The sequence below is a fragment of the Lissotriton vulgaris genome, chromosome 2_1, assembly GCF_964263255.1.
Source record: "Lissotriton vulgaris chromosome 2_1, aLisVul1.2, whole genome shotgun sequence".
In the NCBI taxonomy this organism is placed as follows: domain Eukaryota; kingdom Metazoa; phylum Chordata; class Amphibia; order Caudata; family Salamandridae; genus Lissotriton; species Lissotriton vulgaris.
In genome coordinates this window covers 524,170,599-524,198,022 of record NC_141687.1, presented here as the reverse complement: position 1 = coordinate 524,198,022, position 27,424 = coordinate 524,170,599, and the positions used below count along the sequence as shown (strand labels likewise).

The window sequence follows — 27,424 nt, the reverse complement described above, 5'->3', positions numbered from 1 at the left end:
GGTGAAGCTCGGATCGGGGCCCGCTGAATGGCCCGTGTGCGAGCTGGAAGCCGCGAGTCTCCCGACCCTCGGAGCGAGACGGAGCGCCCAGCCGCCTGTGTGTGAAGCCCGCAGCGGTGCATGACCTGTCGGAGTGGGAGTCAGCAGCGGCTTCGCGAAAGGCTCGGAGTTGTCCGACGGCGGTTGTGCGGAACGGAGCAGAGCGGAGGTGAAGAGCGGAGGCGGAGTCGACATCGCCTCACTACGCCAGCCCGTGGATTGAAGAGGCCCGCTGGGAGAGGCCGCTCCGGCCGGTTGTCTGAGCGGAGCAGCGGAACGGGGCTCCCGGGGCAGATCTCCCCCTGAGGCTACGGCCCCCGGCGACCATCGCACCGTGACTTTGCCCACTGGCCGGATTTTGGGTCCCGGATCGGAGACGGAGAGGGGTTCTCCATATTGGGCGTTGGCCCCTCGACATCACAGAGCGGCCATTTTGTGGTCTCCGGCCGGGCAGCTCGGCCTTCCTGGTGCTCTTTACGTGGCGCTGCCCCCGGCTGGCATATAGATGCTTTCTTTGCCCTCAACGTCCTCTACTCAGCTGCAATGTCGAACGCTAGAGGACAGCGACGGGGCGACCGAACCTTGCCGGACATGCTGGGACGCGGCGCCCTACGCAGCAGTGGAACCCAACCCGCCACGACCTCCCCGGCCCCGACCAGGGGTGCAGATGGCGGAGAACCCCCGGTGACGAGATCATTTCTCGAATCACTCTTTAGCTCCCTTCGGGAGGACTTTCAAACACTCAAGCGTGGGGTGGCCGGGGAGGTCCGCGAATTAAGGAGAGAGATGGACTCCCTGGGAGAACGTGTGAACACAGTGGAGGAAGCGGGTCACTCCAGGGATGAAGAGATCACCCATCTGCAGCAGGAGGTCCTGCGACTGCGGGAGCAACAGATTCAGCTACAGGCCCACGCCGAGGACCTTGAAAATCGGTCCAGGCGGAACAACATACGGGTCCGCGGTGTGCCGTCCGGTGAGGAGGGTGAAGACGTGACTGCTTATCTGGTGGCCCTCTTTCGTGCGATCCTGGGAGAGTCGGAGGACTTTCGGATCCGCATAGACCGAGCACATCGGGTGGGCCGCCCCCGCAGAGCTACGGCGCCCGCCCCGGACATTCTGGCCTTCCTCCCGGACTTTCCCTTGAAGGAGCGAATCCTCCGAGAAGCACAAGGGCAGCAATCTTTCCGATTCCGGGACCACCCTGTGACCCTGTTTCAGGACTTATCTACAGTCACGTTGCAGAAAAGGAAATCATTCAAGATCGCCACTGACTTCCTCCGGGAACAAGGGACACAGTACTCTTGGGGGCACCCCTTCCGTCTGATATTCCGATGGAACGGTGTTTTGCATCAGCTTCGGTCCCTCCAGGATGTCTGCGCGGTGTTGGGCCTCACAGCATCGGATACAGATACCCCGGCTCCGCAGCGGAGGCGAAGCACTCGTGACGGATGGCAGCAAGCTGGAGGGGGGACCTCTCCTCCGTCGGAGCGTCCGGGCTCGCCCGTGATCAGGGCGGACATGGCGGCCGCCATCCAGGAGGCCTCCAGAGTGGCGGCGAACGGCGAAGTGGCCCTGACGGCCTGAACTCACTCCGGGGGGAGTCTACTTTAGCTTATTCCTCTTGCAGGTGCGGGGATCCGGGGGGTGGGCTGGGAGGAATGGCGAGTGCTGGAGGAGGTGGCTGGACGTCCACTAGACTGATTTACCACGGCCCTGCCCGTTACGGGCCGGACTGGGACAATGTCTTTTTTGAAAAGTTTGAGTAGCAGGGGATGGGGTTGGGTCAGGCGGGCAGATGTTTTGATTCTGGGGACTAGAGGGGGGGCCAGTTGCGGGGGGTGGTGTAGGTTTGGTTGTGTGGGGACAAGGGGGTTTTTTCCAGTTGTGGGGTGTTGGGGTTCGGGGACTGTACTGTGCCAGTGGACGGTTCAAAGTTGCTCTGTTTTGAGGCCTCGAGCGGTGCCTTCTGTGTTTGCCTGCGGGGCTTTGCCTCTTGACATGTGCTCCATTGATCCCCCTCCTTGATGGCTCTTAAGGTGCTTACTCTCAATGTGAAAAGGCTGAATAATCCGGTTAAGAGGCGGGCAGTGTTATCCTTGTTAGAAAGCTCACAAGCGGATATCTGTCTGTTGCAGGAGACCCATTTGCTGGCTAAGGACTGCTCGAGGATGTGTACCCCTAAGTTCCCCACGCAGCTGTTCTCCTCTAGCGCCTCCAAGACGGCAGGGGTGGTGATCTTGTTTTCTAGGGGGTTCAGGGGAGAGGTCGTATGCAAGGTAGCAGAACAGAAAGGAAGACTTCTGGTGTACAGGATCAAGATGGGGGGTTTAGCACTGACTGTTGGCACCATCTACTGCCCCAATGATCACCAGGACCAATTCTTACACAGGGCTTTGGAGGACGTGGCATCCACCTCTGATAGGCACATAGTGTTGGGGGGTGATTTGAACCTGGTTTTCGATGCGGCGATGGACAGGTCTGTGCAGCGGCGCCACCAGTTGGGTGAGCTTTCGGGCTCGATCCGAGCTCGACTTGAGGAGCTGGATCTGCATGACCTGTGGCGCCACCTCCACCCCACCACTCGCGCATACTCTTACTTCTCACACGCCCATAGATCTTATGCGCGATTAGATCATCTCCTTGTGTCGGGCCCAATGCTCCCTTTGGCTTCGAGTGTGGACATGGGGGTCCTCTCTCTTTCTGACCACGCCCCGGTGGAGGGCGCTTTCACTCTGCCACCGGCGGTTCGGCCGAGAGGGGTCTGGCGGCTCCGGGACACGCTTTTGCACAGGCGGTCGGTGGTGGATCAGATCCGGGCGGCCATTTTGGATTTTCAGACCATAAATGATACTGGGGATACTTCTCGTGCGACACAGTGGGCAGCCCTGAAGGCGGTGCTCCGAGGCGAATTTATAGCGATTTCCTCGGCAGAGAATAGGGACCGACAGCTCAAGAGAGATGAGCTCACCCAGCAGGTGAGGGAGCTGGAGCAGGTTCATCACAGGACAGGGGCCCCCAGGGTGTGGAGGCAGCTGAAGGCGGCACGGAAACTCCTGGCGGCCCTTGACACGGACCGGGCGGAGTATGCGATGCTTCGCCTGAAACACAAATATTATACAGGGGGCGATCGGTGTGGGCGGCTCCTGGCTAATAAACTTAGGGTGCAACACCAGCAGCACCGTGTGAAGGAACTGGTGGACCCGACCGGTGGTAGGGTCACGGCTGATGAGCAAATAGCAGACGTCTTTCGCAGCTTTTATGCTGACCTCTACACCGGGGAGGCCCCCCTCGGCCCGGGCTGAGATGGCCTATCTGGACTCGGTCCCGCTCCCGTCGTTGTCTCAGGAGCAGGCTCAGTACCTGGAGCGTGACATCCGTATAGAGGAGGTGATCACGGCGATATCCCGGCTTAAATTGGGCAAGGCCCCGGGTCCGGATGGCTTTATCCCGCTGTTCTATAAAACCTTCTGTCAGGAACTGGCGCCTCTACTGACCCGCCTTTTTAACTCCTTCGCAGAACCGGGAGCCATCCCCTCCGAATTTCTCCAGGCCACGGTTTCCGTGATTCCGAAGCCGGGTAAGGACAGGACCGCCTGTGGGTCCTACCGTCCCATTTCGCTACTGAACACAGATTTGAAAGTGTTCACCAGTATATTAGCCGCACGCCTGGCGTTGCACCTCCCGGGCGTGGTTGACTCGGACCAAGCGGGCTTCGTGCCCGGTAGGCAAACAGTAGATAACACAAAGAGGGTGACGCATATCCTCGAGAAGGCTTCCAGGATCCCTGGGGAGAGGATGCTCCTGTCCATAGACGCGGAGAAGGCTTTCGACAGGGTGCACTGGCCCTACCTAGAGAAGGTCCTGAGCAAATTCGGGATTGGGGAGAAGTTCCGTCATCTGATCTTCAATTGTTACCGGTTCTCCTCTGCGGTAGTCCGGGTGAACGGCGGCAGCTCTCGACCCTTCCCCATTGAGCGGGGTACGAGACAGGGGTGCCCTCTCTCCCCTCTGCTCTTTGCCCTGTACATGGAGCCCTTTGCTCAGAGGGTCAGGCAGAACCCCGACATTGTCGGTGTCAAGATGGGTGAATTCCATCATGCGATCAGCCTGTACGCGGATGATGTAATTCTGATGCTGGATGACCCGCGGAGATCGCTGCCGGCCTGTGTAGAGGAACTGAACTTATTCGCCGACGTGGCGGGCTTCAAGGTGAACCTGGGGAAGTCGGCCGCCCTTGACATTTCGCTTACTAACGCCACTAGAGCGGAACTACAGAGGCTTTACCCTCTGAACTGGTCCAGGGACCGGATCCCGTACTTGGGGATCCTATTGGCGCCCTCCCTCCCGGAGATGGTCACGGCCAATTACGCGGCGCTGGGCGCGAAAATCAGGGAGGAATTGGGCCGGTGGGATAAGGGCACGCTGTCGTTGCTGGGTAGGGTGGCCGCGGTGAAGATGACTCTCCTGCCTCAGGTGCTTTACCTCTTCAGAGCGTTGCCGCTCCAGCCCCCCGCGGGGTGGCTTGCGGAGACACAGGCTGCCATCGCGCGGTTCGTGTGGCAGGGCCGCAGGCCGAGGATCAAGAGAAGCATCGCTATGCTGTCACCGGAATCCGGGGGGCTGGGGATACCGGACTTGCGGAAATATTTCCAGGCCGCTCAGCTCCGCTATCTAGTGGAATGGAGCCGGTGGGAGTCTGATAAGCACTGGCTGTTCCAGGACCAGGCGGTGGCGGGAAGGACGCTGCAGGAAGTACCATTCTTGAAGCGGGCCCATCGACCCCCCAATCTCTATGCGTCTCTGGTAACGCGGGTCCCGCTCCGGACGTGGGACTCGGTGGCTGCCAGGTGCGAGCTTACCACCTTCCCCTCTCCCTTTACGCCGCTCATTGGCAACCCGGACTTCGGCCCCGGGATGAAGCAGGGCGCTTATGAGCGTTGGCGGGTGGCCCGCTGCTGCACTCTGTATCACTTGTATTGCCCTGAGGGGGTTGTCCCCTTCCCGGACCTGAGGAGGGATTATGGCCTCCTGGAAACGGAGCGCATGCGATACATGCAGGCGCGCCACTGGGCATTACAACCCCAAGTGCGCGACGCGGCACACCGGGAAATCACGGCGTATGAGCGTTGGTTAATTACTCGCACATCGGACGCTAAACTGATCTCAGACCTGTATAAAATGCTGCAGCCCCCCTCCTTTCATATTCACAACCCCGGTCGGGAACGTTGGGAGCGTGAGCTCGGGCGCGTGTTGAGCCATACAGAATGGGAACACATCTCCTTCCGACCGCGTCACTCGGCCTACCACACGGGTCTTACGGAGACCTTCACTAAAATCTCGACCTACTGGTACCGTACTCCGGAGAAACTGCACGAGATGGACAGGGCAATACCAGGGACGTGCTGGCGCAACTGTGGCAATACTGGTACACTAACACACGTACTATGGGAATGTCCCCTGTTGGCTCCTTACTGGGAAGAGGTTTTGGGCGAGGTAGACAAATGCTTTGGGATAGAACTGCCTAGATTCCCGGCCTATGTTCTGCTAGGGTTGCCGAATGGGCTGATGTATCCCCTTAGATCTAAGAGAGGTAGACAGATCGCAATTGCGCTGGGGTCAGCGGTGCAGAATATTCTCATACACTGGCGCACTACCACACTTCCCTCTGTAGTTGGTTGGCTGCACAGATTATGGCATGTCCTTGGAATGGAGAAGATGTCCTTAGTAGCCTTGGGGGATACTGATACTTTTGGGGAACTGTGGGAGCCCTTTCACAGCCTGTTATGTTCCGAGTTTCGGGAGATCACCTGCCCTAGATACCTTAGGTTGTTAAGGCTGACACCGCCACCGGACCCGCCTGCTTGATTGGGTGGGGTCGGTACTGTATAGCGGGGATTTTCGGAGAGTTGCATGTAGCGGAGACTGTAGATATTGGCACAGTACAGGGGGTGGGTTAGGGTTCGGTAGTTGGGGGTTCTGTTTGGTTGGGTAGGTTCTTGGAGCGGGGTTGCTTCCCCTCCCTTCACCCCCCCCTTTTTCCCCTTCCCCTCTTCCCCTCCCCCCCCCCTTTTTTCTTTTCTTTTTTTCTCCCGTTCTTTCTTGGTCCCCCCTCCCCTGATTTTCTTTCCTCCCCCCCATCCTGTCCCTCCCTCCCTTTCTGTCCCCCCCCCCCCCCTCGTTGTTTGTATGTGACCACAGGTGGGAAAGCTATGCTCCCGAGTCGGATGGGGCCTCTTACGAAATTGTAATTGCATTACTGTACTTGCTGTACAATGCGCACTGCTGTGCGGTTCCTGTGGTTTACTTGTTCCTTGCCCCTTTGTGTCCTACCCCACTCTGCTTCAATAAAATACTTTAAACCTAAATATGGTTACCGAGGAGCTCGGTTTTTAACTTCCGGGTGCTGTGTGCAATATAAGTGGATGGATAGACTGACAGGCAGATAACCAGACAGATAGATAGACAAAAAACTTTTTTTCCGGTTTAATCACATTTACCCTTTTAAATACAGTGTCCCAGAACTGCCATAGTAGTGGGAAACATATATATGAGTCTGGGGTCATGCATTTTCAGTATTGGTTATTGTAGGATATAAAGTATACAATTTCACTGGTGGCCAATAGAAGCATCACATTATTCTTTGCAGTATAAACTTTAGTGTACCATTAACTTTATTTACCCCATTACCCCAACACAATATCACTGCCAAAGCCCTTAAGTAATTTCCTGACTAGTTTCAATTCTGAAATTGAAACACTGTTTATTACAAGAGGATTCGTTTGGTCTGTAAAGGGCCTCATTTTCCTAAGCATTCGATGCAGAGAGTGGACGATTTTAATTCTGTTGTGGAGATTGTTGATTAGAGCCCCTTATTAATAAAGCTGCATTCTGTGGCAAATAAGTGAAGTGTAAAGTATTTTGAACGCTCGTTTTCTATGCGGATTGCCCGCTCTCTATGTTCAGGGGGATGTAGGGTTCTCTCTGACTGTAAATTTACGGCACATCAGTGTCAAAGCCCAGAAGCGAGATGATCTGCTAATTTCATCTTTACCAATGGAGGGAGAGATAGAGACATTGTACAGACACCGAGGTGATGTTCAATAAGCTACACAGTATCGAGCATATTATCTCATGTTTTCCCATCACCGGGCGATTTCATAACCTTTGGAAACATTTACTGTCATCTATTTGCACAGATTGAAGATGGTACAGAAAGTGCCTGTGGAGCAAAGCAGATGATGACGCCAGAGAGGCCCAGGCAAATCGAACAGAGGACAACATAGGTCATTCAGGACTGCAGTGAAGTGCAGACAGATGTAGGGATGTACAAAATGAGTTTACACAGTGTCACAATAAAAACCCAGGAAGACAATTAGGTTAAGCAGGTACACAAATAAGCTTCAGAACTGAAGCCTTGGAGCATATTACCCAGAGGTCTACCCAGAATGAGGGAGATCTGGAAATTAAAGTATGTAGGACATGAAATGGGGTCGACTTGTACTGAATAATGCAAAACGAGATCAGACACGCCAACAAATGAAAGAGACTGAAAATGAGGACCGCAATGAGGTTGCAGGCACACCTGCATCGCAGTTTGTATGAGACCTAGCTGAAGTCATTTGATGATATGGAATTGGCAGTTTCATGCTTCATAGAAAACATCTCACACCAGTGGATTTTACTCTGGAACTACATAATGGCAGTCCTCCTATAGACAGAAGGGCATTTAATTTCTTATGTCACCTACATATATAAACAATAGGTAAAATGACTAAATGCAAGCCATCCATATTAGAAAATGATGCCTGCCTAGGGTTGCTGAAACTTCACACAAGCTTTCCTCTCTACAGGTAACTGAAGTGCAGACCTTTAGGGTAGATACTGTAAACCACCTGTGCCTTTCTACTCAGCACTTTATTTGCTTTGATTTGACAGCACGTGAGGCTGCGTTGTACTTGTAGTCACACTGGTACAGGCAACCTATCCTTAAATTGGACATTTGGGCAAATGGGTTTGCTTTTCTGTAAACCAAGTATGTAAATGTGTGATGATAATGGCTTCTGCTTTTCCTTAAGTTGAGCATCTTATCTTAGGATATTGCATTCTTGGGGATCTTGACAAAGAGTCAGGATAGCCCGCATGTTTCCCACAGCTGTCATCCCCAGTGACTAAGAGGGAGATTTACTTAGATTTTACGCCACGGTTTGCATCACAAATAGGGCACAAATCGTGGCAAAATCTTTTTCTCTGATTTACTTACTAGCGCTAAACATGTTTAGTGCTGGAAATAATGTGAAAGTACCGCAAAGCAGCGCATAGCATTACTTAGCACCAAGAGGGCATACCATGGGTGGAGGATGGGTGTTCCCATGCAACCACCCAAGGTTTCTGATGCAAAACCCTATTTTCTCAATAAAGTAGACTGGGTTTAGCGTCAGAAAACAGTGTGCTTTTGGTGTAGTGTGCAATGAAGGAGAAATGCTTTAATTTCTCCTTCCTTTTCAGACTTTTGTACATGTGCTGTACTTTACAACAACCACACAAAGAGGGAAAATGGTTTAAGTCAGTTTATGTGTAGTATTTTGTACTGGAAGGGTATCCTTCAAGTACAGAAGGGTACACTTCCAATACAAAACCTATGCTAGATTCACAGAGACACCCTTGCACTATGGCGCAAAGGTGTCTCCTTGGCGCACAGCAGCTGATTTCAGCGCCGGCGCTAGGGAAAGAGGAGGAGAGTGCCATATTTTTGTAAATACTGATCTCTCCTCCTCTTTACTTTTCATGCAGCGCTACATTTGCGGCTGCTGTGCTACATGAGTGAATGGTAAATCTGGTTCTAAAAGTATTAACATAGTTGTTCTTTTGAAGTCTCATCCAAAGATGTCCTAACGGCTAGGGTGGTTGACCTCGAATCTGGGGAACCGAGTTCGAGTCTCGGCAATGAAGCTAAACATCCTGTGATTCTGGGCAAATCACTTAATCTCCCCGTGAATGTGTCCTCATGTAACGCAACTGGTGCTATGTAAAGCGCTCTGATACCCGATAATGTGTCATGTTCGCACTATATAAAACAACAGTTCTAGTCTCTGCTTTATTCAAAATGATACTATAAAATTCAAGGGTCCAATTCACAGAACTAACTTAAGACAAAATCCTAAACTTACTACCATGTTGGTATTCACAGAAGGCACTTACTCATTGTGGTATTCACAGAAGGCACTCACTCATTTCAGTATTAACAGAAGTTAGGAGTCCTAACTTTAGGACTCCTAAATGCCTTCTGTGAATACTGAAAGTCTTAAAGTTAGGATTTTTCTCAGTTTAGGAGTAGTAAAGTTAGGACTCCTAACTTTAGGACTCCTAACTTTACTACTCCTAACCTGAGAAAAATCCTAACTGTAAGGCTTTCGGTATTCTCAGAAGGCATTTAGGAGTCCTAAAGTTAGGACTCCTAACTTCTGTGAATACGGAAATGAGTAAGTGCCTTCTGTGAATACCAAAATGGTAGTAAGTTTAGGATTTTGTCTTAACCTCATGCGCGATAGCGGAATTCCGCTCGTACGCTGAGATTTTTAAAAGCGCATGTTACGTGACGAGCTGGGCTTGTCATCAGCGTGCGAGGAGGCTACGCCATGACGAGCCCAGCTCGTCATCAGCGTGGAAGGGGTTAAATTAGTTCTGTGAATCGAGCCACAAGTGTCTTCTTTTTGTATTATTTTGCTAGGCAAAAGATTGGTGACCCATACCAGTCACTGGGATCAATTTGTATCCTAAAGAAAGCAACAACCTTTCATAACATTTCATAACATTCTTAATGTTATTGCAAGAGAAAGCTCTGAATGGAAACCGGTTTCTGCAGAGCATCACTGAAAAGTGAAAACTCAATGATTTGTCTTCATGTAGTGAGCTTCACAAATGAGAGTGGATCTGGAAAGACCCACAGCGGAGTGGGGAAAGTTCCAAGAATTCTATTGGCTGCAGAATGCCAGCGGCCTGGGAAGACGCCCAGAACCTGTTCGTGCAAGCCACAGATCTTGCTGGAGGAAAATTCAGAGGAGACATTTTCTCTCACGTAGGAAGGAATTGGAAAATAAACTGCTTTCACTCCCTTCAGAATTTCTTATCTAGATGCCTGCAATTTGAGTAACCACGTAATTAGAACTAAGTCTCCTCATTTACACTGAAAAGGGGAAACCCTGTCTTCTTAATATGTATTGTTACCAGTTTCTAGGGTGGCGCTTGAAACATGTAACTGTTGCATCTGACATTTGGTAAAAAATTATTTGTTTACAATTCATATACTTGTTCGGAATAAAGTGGCAAAAGCAGCCATTTTGGAACTGCTTTGCAGGTCTAATTTGTGGAATTGCAATGAGTTATATATCATAACTATGAAGGTTTGTAAACGAGGAGTGAGGTAATTATGAAACTAATGAATGAATGAGTTATAGGACCATGCCTTGCTATAAATCTTGCACATAAAACACAATCCTGTTTAAAGACTATGTAAAGCTTGATGTTCTATCACCCATTAGGTCAGGAGCTACAAGTGGTTGAGTCCATGGCCCAACACCTATGAGTTAAGACAATCCTTTCAATCAAAACTATATACTAATACATAATTATTACAGTAAGGGAGGACACAGTTCACTTAATTACCACAATAAGGTGAAAGAGTTATATTAGTAACAGTCCCCCAAGACAGTACTTTAATTAATAAGTTAATTTCCTTTAGTAACAGTCTTTCTGGTGCATACTCTTAAAAGCTTTTCCACAGCCATTGTTGTGTGCCAGCAAATGACCCCATCATCCTCTATCAAAACTCCATCTATCTCTGATGTGAAGACATAGAGTCATATGTGGCCACTACCTGCACAAGATTGTGTCAGTTTAATCACCAATGAATTCGCACCCTCGGAGTTCAAGCATTACCAGTAGATAGATGCCCCAGAAAGAGAGTCACTGAATGTAAGTGACTAATTCTTCAGAGGGATACTTCTAATTGCAGGCTCCTAACCTTGTGAATAGATGACAGAACAATACCACTCAAATGGAGTTTACAACTGGGTGTCCTACAATACTGAGCAAAATGTCCCTTTTCAGCAAACTTTAGAATCAATAAAGTGTTGACTGGTGAAAGTACTGTGAGATGCGCACAAGGCTGCCTGGCAGATGTCCAGTTTTCGGAACTACATAAAACAGTACTTGCAACGTTGTTGTCTGGTGGACTGAGGCCTAAGGCCCTCAGGATGGTCCTTTTTAGACAAAGCATAACAATTTTTGATGCAGAAGGCAATCCATTGGTATAAGAGCCCCTTCTGGACTACTTCACATCGAGAACTCAACAACCAGTTGATTATCGGTACAGTACTCCTTACCAATATAAAATCTAAGAGCACTCTTAGGGTCCAACTGGTAAAGCTGCTTCTCCTCCTTCTTGGGTGGAGGAGAAACAAACACGTTGAGTGTGATGGACGGCCTCATATGAACAGTGACGCCACCTTTGGCAAAACGTTTGCCAGATCCTAAGCACTTGTTCTCAGGCAAAACAATGATATACAGGGGTTTAACTGGCAAAGCCTTCAGCACTCTGATAGAGGAAAAGAAAACTTGTTTTTAGGATCAGGAGCCTTAGAGTACAGCTGTGAAGAGCCTCGAGGAGAGCCCATATCAAGTAAGACGAGACTAGGGTAGGGTCCCTATGCGTTATAATGAAGGGAGCAGGGGGAAACAAGCATAAGCCCCTTTAAGAAACACATCACAACAGGTGACTTAAATTAAGAGGGATGATTCAGTAATTGAAGCAAAGCCGAAAGAGCTGCCAAACCTGAATTGCACCCACAAAATCATTTCCGGGCTAAACCCTGGACACCAGCACATCCTCGTCTCTAGAGGGTCAGCTTGCTTTTCCTGTCACCAACATTCAGTTTTCATCCAACAACCAAAGTACACTGACTTAGTAGAAGGCCACTTCCTCTGATGGAAGATCAAAGTCTCTCCTTGGGTTCTATTAAATCTCTACACACAGAGTTGCAGATTGTAGAGGTTTGGGTGAAATAACCCTGCTCTGTTGCTGAGACAGCAGATCCTTCTGAAGAGACATCCCAAGTTCAAACACATGCTCAGATTGTAGAGTTCTGAGTACCACAGCCTCTGAATACAGCCAGGGGCTGTATTAGATCTGATCTCCTTCAGGACCCGCGGAGATGACCAGAGCTGAAAGGCATAGAGTAAGCCAGAGTCCCACCAAAAAAGAAACGAGTTTCCCAGGGAACCTTGAAGAGAAATCTCCAGGGCACCAAAGGCCATAGCATTTATGTTTCTGGGCACATAGACTAAATCTGCAGGGATGATGTCCCACCAGGTGAAGATATCTTGAACCACCTCTGGGTGCAGACTCATCTTGTGGTGGGCAAGATGATACTTGCTGAGCTCATCTGCTCTGAAATGGAAGGATCCTGGCAGGTGATTGACTGTGAGATAAATCCTATGTAAAGCCAGCCACTGCTTCAGAGCCTCCAGAAAAAGAGCACAAGACCCACACACACATATTTCTTTTAGTGAAAATATGGTGGTTGTGATGTCCATCAATAACTGGACCACCTTGCTCTTGATGAAAAGGAGGACGGCTTTCAGGGTACAACAACTAACCTAGAGCTCCTGAAGACTGTTATGAAGACGTTTTTCCCTGGGAGCAGAGGCCTTTGATCTCTACCTCACCCAGGGATTCTACCCAGCCAGAGATGGCTCATCTGTCATTACTGTGAGCTCCAGATGTGACAAAGAGAGCAGCCAGCCACAGGGCAGGCTTTAGGGCAGTCCGACTGGTGCGGCCGCACTGGGCGCAGAACTGTGGAGGGGGTGCCGACCTCAGTAGGGGCGCTGTATTTAGCAATATCTCATGATTAGAGAGATAAGGGACACTTTTGCCCGTTGGTAATGAGAGATTTCCGAGGAGGCGGTCATGGGACTTGGGGGGGTGCCAAAGTGATTGTCACGCCGGGTGCCACCAGCGCTAAAGCCGGCTCTGGCCTGCTACATGTGATATTGGGGGGACACAGGATCCTGAATTGCTTCATGATAAAAGCAGATGTTGACCAAAAAGTACCCCGCTGTTGGGTCCATTGGAAGCAAAGGTTCCACTGGATGACCTGCATCTGCCAACGGGCATGCAGCACTAGCAGGATGCATGAAGCTAGGAGCCATGGAAGCCTCAGAATCACCAATGCCAGAAACAATGTTTATTCACAATACATCGGGATCATAGCCTGAATGCAATCGTGAATAGGCCTTCAATGCCACTATGCCCATCATGTCACGTATAATGGGAATCTTTTGCACAAGCCAAAGGTGGAATTTTGGCGCAGTCACCGAGAATCCCAGGGAGGACGGTAACAACGCAATCATCTGAAGGTAGTCCAAGACCACTCGAAGTCCGCTTGCCTTTAGCAGCCAGTCACTGAGGTACACGAATACAAATGTTCAGGAATACACATATTCAACCTTCAAAGATAACCTACAACCACCAAAATGATCTTTGTGAACAGTTCAAGGGATAAATTAGGGATGAATGTAGGATTGTGAATTTATAAGGGACCGACACCACTGCAAAGAGGAGGTTCTTATTGTGGAACTTCATTACCAGCGAAGACACAACATGGTCCTCTGGGTCCAATGCCAACTAGACCTAGGCAGGCCTCAATATGTTGAATTTCTCCTTCCAGAGGATACAGTTCAAGATATTGAGGTTTAAAATTAGACTTGGTCCCACATTCTTCGTGGGCACAAGAAAGTAGCAAGACTAACACTCTGTGCCTCGTTTGACCTCAGGCAGAAGCTTGATCTTGAAATTGGCTAGCAACATCTGCACTTCTAGAGAGAAAATATCGCATGGATTGCTGACTATTTGACAACAACTGTTTGAACATGTGGAGGAGCATCCAAAAAGGGAAGGTTACTGCAGCTGGGGGGGTGCCCGCATGGGAACAATTAGCAGGGCCTGGGGCAATGGAATTGAAGTGCGGTCCAGCTCTGCATTACAGGGTCAGTCAGTGCCGTGAAGCACCAACTGGAGTGCTGACGGATTTGTGGGTGCAAAGGTGTGTCAGAGGGGCCCCTCTTCCTGGAGCAAAAGCGTTGAGACAGCAAAGAACTGCTGTTGGGCTTCTTGTGCTGTACCTTTGACTTGTCACTCTATATTGCTTTGGACTTTGGTATGACATGTCTTCCACTTATTTTTCACTTACATAATCATGTAATTGCATATTGTGCTCTGTAGCACACTGTCCTGATAATTGTTGTTGAATAAATGTCTGTTAGCATGGATTGTGACTTTTGGAGTAAGCCACATTTATGAATGGCTTTGGTGAACCAATGTTTATTGTATCTAGATCCCACACTGTAGTATCTGTTTTGCTATTACACGGTTCTTCCTCCTCTGCAGCTAGATTTGATGAGCAGTGCATCCCTCTCCTATTTGCTAAGCATTCCTGAGGGACAGCAAGTTAATCAATCTTACATTGGCTTAGAAAACATGACCACTGGACTGGGCATACCAAGACATTGGTCGTAAACAGCTTTTAAGCCAGAGGTGATAACGAGCAGTGGCAGCTGGCATGTAAGGAGGGTAGAGGGGCAGGATGGAAACAAAATTAGTTATTAACAAATCAAATTAAAAAATACACTTACCTTCAATCCTGGCACAAGTCCTCCTCGCTCGGGACCAGGCAGGCAAGCAGGTTCCAATGCAGCATGAGCAGGAAGCTGCAGTCAAGCAGTCCTGGTGCTGTTTTCATGCAGCATTAAAGCAGCACCAGGATTGGAAGGAGCGGCCTCTCTCGCCGCTCCCGAGGGCACTGGATCCCTATGCGGTCTCTAACCCAGCTGGGTTAGCAGGTTTAAAGTAAGCATGTCTGGCTGGCCATTGTAAGACTGCAGGCCAAAAAGACATGCGTAGCTTAAACCTAAGTTTCCTACCTATCACTGCTTTCTGCTGCTGCCTGACTGGGAGCAGCAGAAACCAGACAGCCCCGCCTCTCGTCCTGATGCTCAGCTCAGGACGGGGCTTGGAAAAATAAAATGGTAATACATTAAGTTTATTACCATTTTATTTTTCCATATTTGGAGGCAGTTCGGTTGGTGTGCGACACTCCACCTTAACAGAGGAGCTGCCCGTGATAACGAAAATACCTGCCTTCTGTGCTCCACAATAAAGACTATCATGTTCTCAACATTATTGTATTTGAATCTATTTGTCTCCTGACTTCCTATTTGTTAAAATCACTATTCAGGCGCTCAGTTATTTAAACAAACCTCTGCGGCTTTAGCACTAATATAGGCTAATTATCTAAAGAGGACCTCCATGGCCTCTGGTACGAAAGTGGAGGAGATATAGGAACATAAAGCGTTGAAAAAATATGGACTGAGAAAAGCCGCATCACAGTATCTGGCTGACTGATAGTCCTAGGAGTAAACATCAACAAGGGAAGTCATGACTTACCCACCCTGTGTCAATAGTTCACTCATTTGAATGGTTATGCTTTTAATAACCTATACAGTAAAACATGGCGCCTTAAGCTTGGTTCCTTCAAGGTACAATGATTTGCTTCCACCTTGAGTAATGTAGATGCTCACACCAATGTACCAGGTTCCATGGTATTGCTTCCAGTATAATCCATTCAAGCTTTATTTCAGTACCAAGTAAGGAAACCCAGCTCTTGGCTTTCACGATGCTAAAGGAACAAACACTGCTTTGTCAAGAGATGCCAAATCCTCCTGTCAGCCTTCTGCCACAGGGACACATTGACCCTTACTTGGCCCTAGAGATGTTATGCAATATGCAAAAGAAATGATTTGCAGGCTAAATTTGATGACATCATCTCCGCAAATATAACCAAGCCATGCCTAGTTTGCACTTTTATCAAATACCTCACATTCAGGGACCAGTCCCATATTGGGGACAACCGTCATCGAAGGGTAAGCCAGTAACAACTTAAGAGGCAAGTCACTGTCACAGCTTCTACTTTTATCGACCAAGAATATGTATGCCCTCAGTTATCCCACGCTCTCCATGCCAACAGATGTGTTAATCAGCTTGGACTAGTTTCCTTAAATTGCATTTCTATCTACACTGTAGCACAACCATCTCAGAAGGATGCACCAGTTCCTTCTGCTGTCAGGGGCAAACCACAGGTCCCCACAGCCTCTAGTTGGAGGGGGAGACCCCACACTTCAGAGGGCCCCTACTCAAACTAAAGTCAAGAAATGTTAGTGAGATATTGAGTTTCAGGGCCCCTTCCTGAGATTCTGCAGGCGCCAATCCTCTGGCGTTACACCTCTGACCATTCTTTGGATAGAAACACTGACAAAGTATAACGTCACTGGCTGGAATGCTGATCCCATGGTTGTATATTTGATCCTCCTGGAACCATGGCTTTGGTTGCATGTATACAAATGTAAGTTTAAATTGGATGTCTAATGGCCTGAGTGCTCCTGGCTATTACCTGATTGTGTTGCTGATTTTATGCGTGTTACTGTTATAATGTTTTTTTTATTTATTTCTTTATAACAGTTTTAAGGTACACTTCACATATTTAAACAGTTATATCTCACAGACAACTCTGAACAACAGGCAGTACAGTCCCCGGTCAGCAGCAATGTATCCAATTTGGGTTGTCTCTTAAGTATTTACCGAACCGACAATTAGTATGATCATTGTCATTAGTAATCATATAAACTTATAACTGAACACCCCCCTCCCAACTCTCCTCCTACTATTATAATGTTTTATTAGAACATCAGAATGTTGAGAGCTCCTTTAAAGAAAATGTAATAGCTCAGGGCCTATAATGGCAGAGACATGTCACCGGCTCCGAATGTTTTTATTGGTTTTTCTCCATTTGTATTTTAAAACACTCTACCCTCAGTGGGTGGAATGTTCTAATAACTTTATATCGCTTATGTCTCAGGCTCTATTGGCTGTTAATGGCCCTCTCCCTTGTTATAGGCCCTCTACTGTGGTTCGGGCTTATAACTCAGGTTCATGGTCTTTTACAGCTGGTAGAGCCCTCCGCTGTGAGATATATTGTACCGTGATCGGTGGGGTAGTTTGTATGCAGTTTATACCCTATGATTATGTTTAATTTCAAACTGTACTAAATGATATTAAAAGAGAAGGTATAATATTTTCTCTTTTTCAGGTTAATCTGTTTTTCCTCTTAAATATTGTTCGAGTTCTCATAACCAAATTGAAAGTCACACACCAAGCAGAATCAAATCTGTACATGAAAGCTGTAAGAGCCACTCTGATCCTCGTGCCACTTCTTGGCATCCAGTTTGTGTTGTTTCCGTGGGGACCAGAAGGAAGGATTGCAGAAGAAGTGTATGGCTACGTGATGCATATATTTACTCATTATCAGGTAACCAACATCATATTAATCTGATTTATTTCTTAAATGTTTAATGGGTTGAGTGTCCCTAATTCCAATAAATGTGGATTGACATATTTAATTTTAATAGTGTATTATTTTAGCCCCAGTCTGAGAGCTGTATGTAACAAAAACCCTTATAAAATCATGGACTAATAATGAAGAAACTTAAAAAACGAACATGAAAGCTAATACAGGTGACATAAATTAAATATAACAAAAATAATACTAAGAAAACATGAAAAATGTATGCTAAACAAAACATCAAGCAGTACATATGTTTGTAGCTCTGTAATAAAGATATATATAAGGAAATCAAATGTATGCAACTTTCAATGAAAAAACCTTGGTAAAAGCGAAATGCAATTGAGTATTCAGAAAACAAAGAAAACAGTTGTTAAAAATAGCCATTCTCTTTTTATTATACTTTGATTGGATTTTAACATTATATTTCACAAGCATAAACATCTTGTCAAGAAGTGCTACATACAATATAAATAAACACAAACGCTGTAGATGCGGGCTGAAGCAGCGCTATACCTGGTCATCATCACGCCCTAGAGTCTCAAAAATAGCCTCGCGTACATCGGGCCTTCTCAGTAAGTAAAGCAAACACAAGGAGATGATGGACGGAGTGCTGAAACTCACCTCCAGTCACAGATCTGAGTTTAATCCATCATAGTTGGGGGCGCTAGAGGGCGCCGGACAAGATGGCCGCACTTGCGTGAGGCTCTGTCAGGACCACACAATATTCGCCCATTAATCCTGCTTACTTAGCAACCTGCACCCTGTAATTGAGCTGGGTGGGCCCCGCTGACATCGGGGGCCTGCTGCATACCCTTTGGCCGGAATCTGAGGCTGTCCTGAGCGCGATTGGAGAGGAGCGCTGCGAGCCGGGAACCTGCCGCCTGCAGCGCTCGCACCTCGTGAACCCGGATTGCCGCTGCTGGATGACTTGGGCACCCGCTGGATCCTGACGCTGCCGGCCGGCGGAGACGGGGACTGGGACCGGCGGAAGCGGAGTCGTCCCTCGGTGTGTCCCCGGAGAGGCGCCGGAGCAGAGAGCAGCCTGAACCCGGCTCCGCCGGAGTTGGTGAGTGGGGCGGGGCGCTACGCAAGCCCGGGGCTGCGGAGGTGGCGCTGGGCCTGCCGAGGCCGCGCCGCGTGTGCCGATTTCGGTGGGGGCAGGGGGAGGGGGCAGGCGGAGCAGTAAAGCGGAGAGGGGCCACCACTGAATGCAGCGCCTGCACCCTGGACAACAAATGGGCGCTAGTTTGACCGCCTCTACACTGATACCTCCCATAGCCATGATAGATGCTTGAGAGATCTATGGGGAGCCCGCCCATTCACTTTTTCACGCTGCAGGCTTAAGGCTATCGGTCCCTGAGTGGGGTGCTGCGGCCAGCTGCTCTGGAGGGGAGCGTTGAGAGTACCTAGACTCGATTGGGGTACTGGTTCCTGTTGGGAGTGGTGACCTTGCCTGAATTTCGGACAGGTACTTTACAGTGGGCTGACGCTGCGGAGCCCGCCTGACAGTTGCAACGGACCCACTCGGCTGGCACGTCGGAACTGCTAGCTGGTATACTTGATAGTGCTGAGTGCTCTGCAACCATGGGCCGAACAGACAGGAGCCAGCCGAAAATCACATTCGAGGCAAAGAAAACTGCACTCTCGTCCTCCCAGGCTCAGGTGGACGCTGACCAGGGGGGGGCCGTGGGGGGCGCCCCGAATCTGGAATCCACGTTAGTGGCCATGCAGAAAACCCTACAATCCATCGAGGGCACCATGGAGTCAGTCAATCACCGTCTCGATCAAATGGCGACGCAATTTGACCGCCAAAATGAGCGCATGGGGGAGGTGGAGCAGAGAGTGTCTGCCACAGAGGACGGCCTGGCCACTGTCTCATCTAAAGTATTCAGCATGGAGAGGGTGCTGGCGGTCATACAGGCGAAGAACGAGGAGTTGGAAGGGAGGTCCAGGAGGAACAACGTAAGGGTCACGGGCCTGCCGGAATCCACGAATGTAGGACGCATGGAGGACTATATGGAGAGGATGCTCATTGACATATTTGGAGCAGATCAGTTGTCTAGAGTCTTTATAGTGGAGCGCGCCCATCGTTCGCTGGCCAAACGTCCGCCACCTGGGGCGCCGCCGCGGCCGATAGTAGCCAGAATTCTGAACTATAGGGACAGGGACACTATACTTCGGCTCGCCAGGGAGAAGGGGACCATCGACTATCAGGGCAACAGGCTAGAGTTCTACCCCGACTTCACCATGGCGGTGCAAACAGCCCGTAAAGAATTCGCCCCGGTGAAACAACTGCTGAGGGCTAATGACGTTGCATACGCCATGTTGTATCCTGCGCGCCTGAGGATAGGGCCACCGTCGGACAACAAGATCTTCTCCTCCCCCAAAGCAGCAATGGACTACGCTAAAAAATTGAAAAAGCGCGCCAAGGAACCGGACGGGAGACATGTGGCTGAAGATGAGGGGCTGGAAGAGGCCGCATGAGCTGTGTTTGGACTGATTGACTGCGACAGGGGCGCTGCTGCGGGGCGCTGTGCTGAGCTCTCCCCTGTGGTCTTTCATCTGCTTATTTTCTAACAATGTTGAGCGACCCACTGAGGCCTGGAGAATTTCAGAGCGAGAACATGTACATTGCGGAATGAGGAAGGAGCCGGCGAGTGGCATTTTTACATTTGCTGTGGGCTTACGGTTTGCTGGCTCTGTCCCCACTGCACAAGATTGAAAGCTTTATCGGGCGGTGGGCACGGGGGGGGGCCGGTACTGGGGCCGCCTGTGCTCTGGGTTATGTTTATAGCGCTGCTGGTTGTGGACAAGTCCGGGTTTTTTTTTGACAACGTACTGCAAATGTTTGAATTACCATTGGGTGTTTTGCTTACGACATCGGGGTTGCAAGGTTGGAGGTGTTCTTATTTAGAGTGGTCCACGCTCCCGTCACTTCTTGGCGGGGGAAGTGTGCCTCTACGCCCCCCGATATGGGAGATCCCCACACACTGTTGGTTGACTTGTTGAGGGTTGTGCGGTGTTGGGGTTTGGGATGGCTTTGGCAAATTGGGTGCGCTGAAGTGGGTGGTGGGATGGGGGACGGGGTTTTGAGGGATGTTGGGGGATTGTTTTCTTTTCTGGTCCGGGATGAGGGATCTGTGATGCTGGTAATGCGTGTTCGACTCCATTGGTTGGGGGTCGGCCTTCTAAATGAAGATATTCCTGTTGTTCGTGGGATGCGGGGTGCAGAGGTGAGGGCCTCGGGGTGGACAGGGGGGCTGCTCTACTGGCTTTTGGGAGGCTTACAGAACGGGAGACATGGATAGGGGGGGTAAGATCACATGCGTAACTTGGAATGTACGGGGTCTTAATAGGCCGCAAAAGACAAGACAAATGCTTGCGTTTCTGAATCGACATGGCGCACAAGTGGTGTTCCTGCAGGAAACACACCTTCAGGGCAGGGCGGCTGAAATGGTGGGCAGACAATGGGCGGGGGTGCGCTTGGCCACTACGTACTCTTCCTATGCACGGGGGGTGATGATTTTGATTAAGAGAAATATACCCTTTGAAGTGGTCCATGAGGAAATAGACCAGGAAGGAAGGTTTATTATTGTGCAGGGCAAATTATGTGGTACGCTAATTACTTTGCTTAATGTGTATGGTCCAAATATTGACGATCCTGATTTCTATGTTATGCTCTGGAACAAACTTTATATGCTCGCTCCGTCAGCTATTTTATGCGGGGGGGATTGGAATGTCACGCTGGATTCGGAGCTGGACAAGAAACATGATAGGCCTGTTGTGCACAAGAGGGCGGCGGAAGCGGTGAGAGAGGGTATGGCTGGGCTGCACTTGCTGGATGTATGGAGACTGCGAAATCCGACTGCGCGAGTGGGTACTTGTTACACATCGGCACACGACACGTGGTCTAGACTGGACTTCTGGCTGGCGACTAGGGATGTGAGTGGATGGGTGGTGGACGCTGCTCATTTGCCTCGCACTATTTCAGATCATGCACCTACTACACTGGTATTGCGGATCCCATCGCATGCTCCGCCCCCTTTCACTTGGAGACTCTCCCCCGGGATGCTGACCGATCAGGTGCTTTCCGAACGCCTGGGGCAGATAGTGGAGGATTTCTTTGTTAATAACGTGGGATCTGTTGAAGATATAGGTACGGTGTGGGAGGCCTTTAAGGTGACGGTGAGAGGTGCATGTATAGGTTTAAGATCGGGGGTGCTCACGTCTATCAGAGACTCCATGTCCAGGCTAGAAAGGGAGTTATCATCACTTGAGCGACGGTTGGAAGAGGGTGCGGAGGGCACGATACTTGCAGATATCAGGCTGAAGGTCACTGAGTACAATGAGTTGGCGGAGCAAGAGGTGAAATTCATGGCTAAACATGCTACTGCTAGATATTATGGAGAAGGGGGCAGGCCGGGAAAGGGACTAGCGGATCGCATCAGAGAGCCGTGGGCGCGTCACTGCACGGTGCACGAGATCGAGGACCAAGGGGAAGTAGTGACAAATACTGAAGGCATCTTGGCTTGCTTCTCGAAGCATTATGCGCAACTCTATGAGCGAAGGGACACGGCTGATGAGGAGGAGGTGAACCGTTACTTAGAGGGTGTTGCCTTGGTGTGGCTCTCCAGAGGTCAGCAAGAATTCCTGATGCACCATATTACGGAAGCTGAGTTTAGGGATGCTATTGCGGCACTTCCGAATGGGAAGGCAGCCGGAACGGATGGCCTACCCTCCGAATTTTATAAAAAATATGCTGATATCCTGATTCCGCAGCTGGCGCAGGTCTTGGAAGAAGCGCTTGAGCGCGGGCGACTCCCGGCGACCATGAGAGAGGCGCTCTTGGTGGCACTGCCCAAACCTGGGAAACCACCAGATAAATGCGATTCCTATCGTCCCCTATCGCTTATGAACACTGATGTCAAGATCATTGCCAAAGTCTTGGCTACAAGACTGCGTCTCCTCCTGCCGGTCATGGTACTACCGGACCAATCGGGATTCATCCCTCTCAGGTCCACGTCGCATAATCTGCGGACCCTTTTTGCCGTATTACACCTGCTTAAGCCGGACCTCCCTGCAGCTGCAGTCCTGTTGGATGCGGCTAAGGCCTTTGATTCGGTGGCATGGAAATATATGATAACTGTCCTTCACCGGATGGGGGTGCTTTTTTTCTTCACTTCCCTTATTGCTCTATTGTACACTGCGCCGACTGCGAGAGTCAGGGTCAACGGGCATGTCTCCTCGTCGTTCCCGATCCAGAGGGGGACAAGGCAGGGGTGTCCTCTATCACCGCTCCTATTTGCCATCATGATGGAACCTTTGGCCTGTATTCTGCGGCAAAGATACGCGGAAGCAACGTTAAAATTCCCCCTCAGAACGCTGGCTGTGTCGATGTATGCGGACGACATGGTCCTGTATGTGAGAGACCCGGGGCTTCATCTCGAAAATATGCTCCGCGAATTCATTAAGTTTGGTCGGCACTCCGGGTTGACTATCAACTGGGACAAATCGGTGATACTCCCACTCACGGATGCGACTAGCCAGATACCGCTGGAATTCCCTCTGGAGTGGGCAACGGAGTCAGTTCGCTATCTGGGCGTCTGGGTACATAGGGATTGCCAGGAGGTCATAAGGGCTAACTACGGGGTCGCCATATCTAAGTTGGAGGATCAGGTGGCGAGATGGACTCGGCTCCCTCTAACGCTGGCCGATCGCACCTCTTTAATTAAAATGGTGGTTCTACCGAAGTTTCTTTATCTATTCGTAAATATCCCTGTACAGTTAAAGTCGCACTTTTTTGCGAGACTGAAGTCTCTTCTGATCTCGCTCACCTGGGCCGGCAAGAAACCACGTGTGACTTGGGACGTCATGATCAAGCCGCATGCACTGGGTGGGTTCGCCTTACCGGACATGAAGCTGTACTATCTATGCGCGCAAGCGCAATTTGCTAGTTATTGGATACAGGCTCCGCCGTATACACCACATGTGGCGCTTGAAGCTAGTGCAGTCTTGCCGTATCCGCTTAGAGCGATGATAACTAACAAACATTCGATATTTGAGAAAGGGGAGATCGATACTGTGCGGCGCACAGCATCCGCCTGGGAGGAACTTGGTAGACGAGCTGCCAGATTGCCGCTATATGCCCCGGCTATGCCTCTGTTGTACCACTCAGATATTTCAGTGACCAGTGAACCCGGGGGATTGCAGGTTTTGAGGGAAGCTGGAGTTCAGACCATGGGGGATCTCTTCCCAGGGGCGTCCTTTCTTTCTTTACAAGACATGACAGCAGGCCCCACCAACGCAACTATGGCTACCTTTGTTTATGCACGATTGAGGGCAGCAGTACGAGATTTGTTTCCATCATATCCGGCGGAACCGGCGACACTTGGGGCATTACAGCTGCTCTACACAGCCAAAGATAGAACTAAATTACTCTCTAGACTTTATAAGGCTGCGCAGGAGGATGAGGGAGGAGGGGCGGTCTTGGCCAGGGCGCGCTGGGATAGGAGTTTACCAGACCCTCTGAGCGATGATGAATGGGAAGAATGCTGTAGCATGACTGGGGGGTGCGTGATTAATGGCAATTTTCGCCTTCTGCACTTTAAATTTCTGCACCAATGGTATTACACACCGGTCCAGCTGGTCAGATATGGGCTCCGGTCTGGTGCCCAATGTGTTCGATGTGGAGCTGACGACGCCGATTTTATACACCTGGCATGGGGTTGTCCGCGTGTGTATGACTTTTGGAAGGAGGTGACCGAAAGGCTGACTGTTATGATCTCTAGCGAGGTACAATTGGATGTGCGTCTCTGCCTCTTGGGCATCGCTTCTGGGGTGCCAGCCCAATCGAGACGGCTTGTGGCCCTGGCTTTGCAGTTGGCTAAAAGAAGAGTTGCGGTTGGATGGGGGGGGAGACGGGCGCCTGATGTACAGCTGTGGCTGAAAGACATGGCCTACTGTAGAGACCAATTGCACTGCTATTATGAGGGGCTGCCAGAGAGATCTCGTCCGAAGGATGTGTGGGAGCCGTTACGCTCTACGTGCTGTCATTGGATGATTCTGATAGCGAAAGGAGTGAGACAGTTGAGTTGCCGAGGGGGGTCCAGGAGTCTGCTTGAATGCGGCCGCACTCTGTGTGAGACGTCCCAGCTATGTGGGAGGTATGCCTAGTAATGCCCCCTGGGGCTCTCGCCTTTGCCCTGAGAAAAGTCGGGAACTTGCTGGCCTTTGTTGCTCCGTACTACTGTGAGAGCTGAAACAGAAACTGTGAGATATTGCCCAACTCATTTGTATACTTTTTGTACCCTGCTGAACCGGTTGACATATGTTCCACACACTGACTTGATTTGGTATCTTCGTTAGGACCAGGATGGAGAGGGGAGGGAGGGTGTTGGGGTTGGATGTTGGTTACCTTTAGTTCTACAAAATGGAAAAAGACCGAGATCACATAAGGGCTATACGGCCGGAATTGATAGTGCACCTTGGACAACGTTTCTGGAACATGTGTGGTGCCTTCACGGGCTTAGCATACACTGAATATGCGTTTGAACTGAACTGACATGATGTATTGCTTGCCCTGTCTAATCTGTGGTGCTCTGATTGCGGCCGGCCCAATCAGTGGGTTGTAGGCACACCGCTGTGTAACTGTATAATGTACAATAAAGGTCTACCAAAAAAAAAAAAAAAAAAAAAAAAAAAAAATCCATCATAGTTCTTTAGCTCACTTCCCCACCCCAGTTCAGACCCATTCATATGCAAATCATTCTTTACCCTGATCCTTATGGTAATAATCCAGCCCAAACTGCCAAGCCAGATCTTCCCTAGACTGGAAACAAGCATCCCTCAAAACCCACATCCTTAATTCTCCCCCACACCTCACTTGCTAGAATCAAGGGCAAAAGTCAATCAAAAGCTGCATTAGGTTATATTACCCACACTTCCTTGCATAGGCTTCCCAATTGTAGCTTTAACTTTTTCCACAATGATAAAACTCCAGGGCAACCTTATGTACCTCATGGGCAATACTCTATAGCAAAATTATTTTGTGTTTAACAAACCCTAACCAATATGCAACACCTCTGGAAAAGTTTCACTTCAATTCTTCATCTCGCTTCCCACTCTCCCTGCATTTATGCACAAATCCAGATCTGAATGTCTGGGATCCAATGTGATTCTAAGATCTCGTTGTGGCCAAACTAACATTACAGTCTGGGTTCAGCTACTTGTTGCCAGTAAAATTAGGATGAGCACAACACATTTAATCTGGTCAGTGTTATTGTTTATTGGAGAGTGTAGTGCTACAGCGTCTCAACTCACAAAGGACCAACCAGAAACTGCCTGACCTAGAATACCAGAACTTCACCAGATATAAACAACAAACCAAAGCCTGCTCTTAAAAAAATGAAAAAAGAAAGCTTTTGATTTTTTAAATGTAACCGTTAAGGAAAATGGTCTGCATTTTAAAACTAAAGATTGCTTTATTTAAAAGCAATCACGGACATGGTTGTCTGCTGACCCCAACAGGCCACCATGCCCTTGATTTTACCGATTCCTAATGGGTCGCAAATAGCGACCTTCCTCATTAATATTCACGAGGTAGGTCGATTTGCGACCCCCTTGGAATCGCTAAATGAAACTCATGAAGTTTCATACATTACGAATAGTGATTACCTAATTGCGATTTACAGAAAATTGCAATTAGGTAATCACTATTCCTAATATTGATACATGTGGCCCATTGTCCTTAAAATAAGGTACATTCAAATAGTTTTGTTCTAGCAATATGAAGGCAGTGTGAAACACAGTTTACATGCCCTCCAAACTCATGCAACAGCGCTAACAATTGAACAGTATACCAAGATCTGTCAATGCAAAGAACATTTTAGACCTGTTTCAATAAAGGCAACGAACTATGGACCCTTTGAGATGCTTTCACAGTATGATTATGAAGCAACAATTAGTGAAGTAAGAAGTACTTTACTTTAGTAAAATAAAAAGCCAAGAGATGTGGCCAGATCCACCAAAGTGGATACACTGCTACCTTTGGTCAGAAGTCTAAGCCTGTTCTAAAAGGACCTTTCATTCAGCCTTTAATAACAGTCACAATATGCCTTAAGTAATGGAAATACATTTCAAGCCACATTATGCGTCATTAGTAGACTGGAGACCCCCTACCCAGCCATCAAATCCCTCTCTGTCTCTGTAGTTTATAGGATTCGAGATAGACCCATGGGGTAGAATGCTCGGCTCAGGCAAGGATGGTGTCCTTGACAAACCTATCGCCCTGTGCTCTGAAATCCAGAATGTAAACATGTCCAGAACTCCTTCATAAAATCCATGTATAGTAAATATGAATAATTGTGCCCCACTTCTGCTGTGTTCGATGCTGCTCAGTGGTCCTGTAGCAGACAGAAGACAGAGCCTTCTTCATCTTCATGCTGCAAGTCATCTATCGCCTAAAGAGTAGCATTTTCTATGCTAAATTCAGAGAACATTAAGATTATTTAAGGCGTAAATAACTGTACCTTTCTAGGTGAGTTTAAAGTTGCAGTGCAGATGCCATCTCCATGACCTGGCATAGGTAAGCAAATAATAGTTAGAGTTCCTGAGAATTGATGAATCAAGATTTTGATTTTACATATGAGAGATTATTAATTCAGTCTTGTTTTGAGAATGAAACATTCACCTTGGAGTGGCTCGGTTTACACTTAGCCATAATGATTACAAAACGTGAGCAGATAATCCTTAAATAACTTGGAAGGTAAGGTCAACTGAGCCCACCGGCAGGGACGAGCACACACTGCTTATTAGAAAGAGACAAAGATCTGCAAATAACATTGAAGCCATAACTGTAATGTAATGACCATCGTGTATGCACCAGGACGCTCAAACGCCGCAAGGCACCACCATGTCGTGCCTGTGTCTCT

General features: G+C 49.0%; 1 protein-coding gene across 2 annotated transcripts in view; it reads left to right on the top strand.

The window, feature by feature from the left end:
• Positions 1-27,424, top strand: part of CALCRL (calcitonin receptor like receptor) — a 276,761-nt gene that overhangs the window by 216,129 nt on the left and 33,208 nt on the right. For both annotated transcript variants that reach the window (XM_086955451.1, XM_086955450.1), the window contains exon 11: positions 17,241-17,459. In XM_086955451.1, coding sequence (XP_086811577.1) covers positions 17,241-17,459 — 219 coding nt within the window. The remainder of the gene's footprint in view (positions 1-17,240; positions 17,460-27,424) is intronic.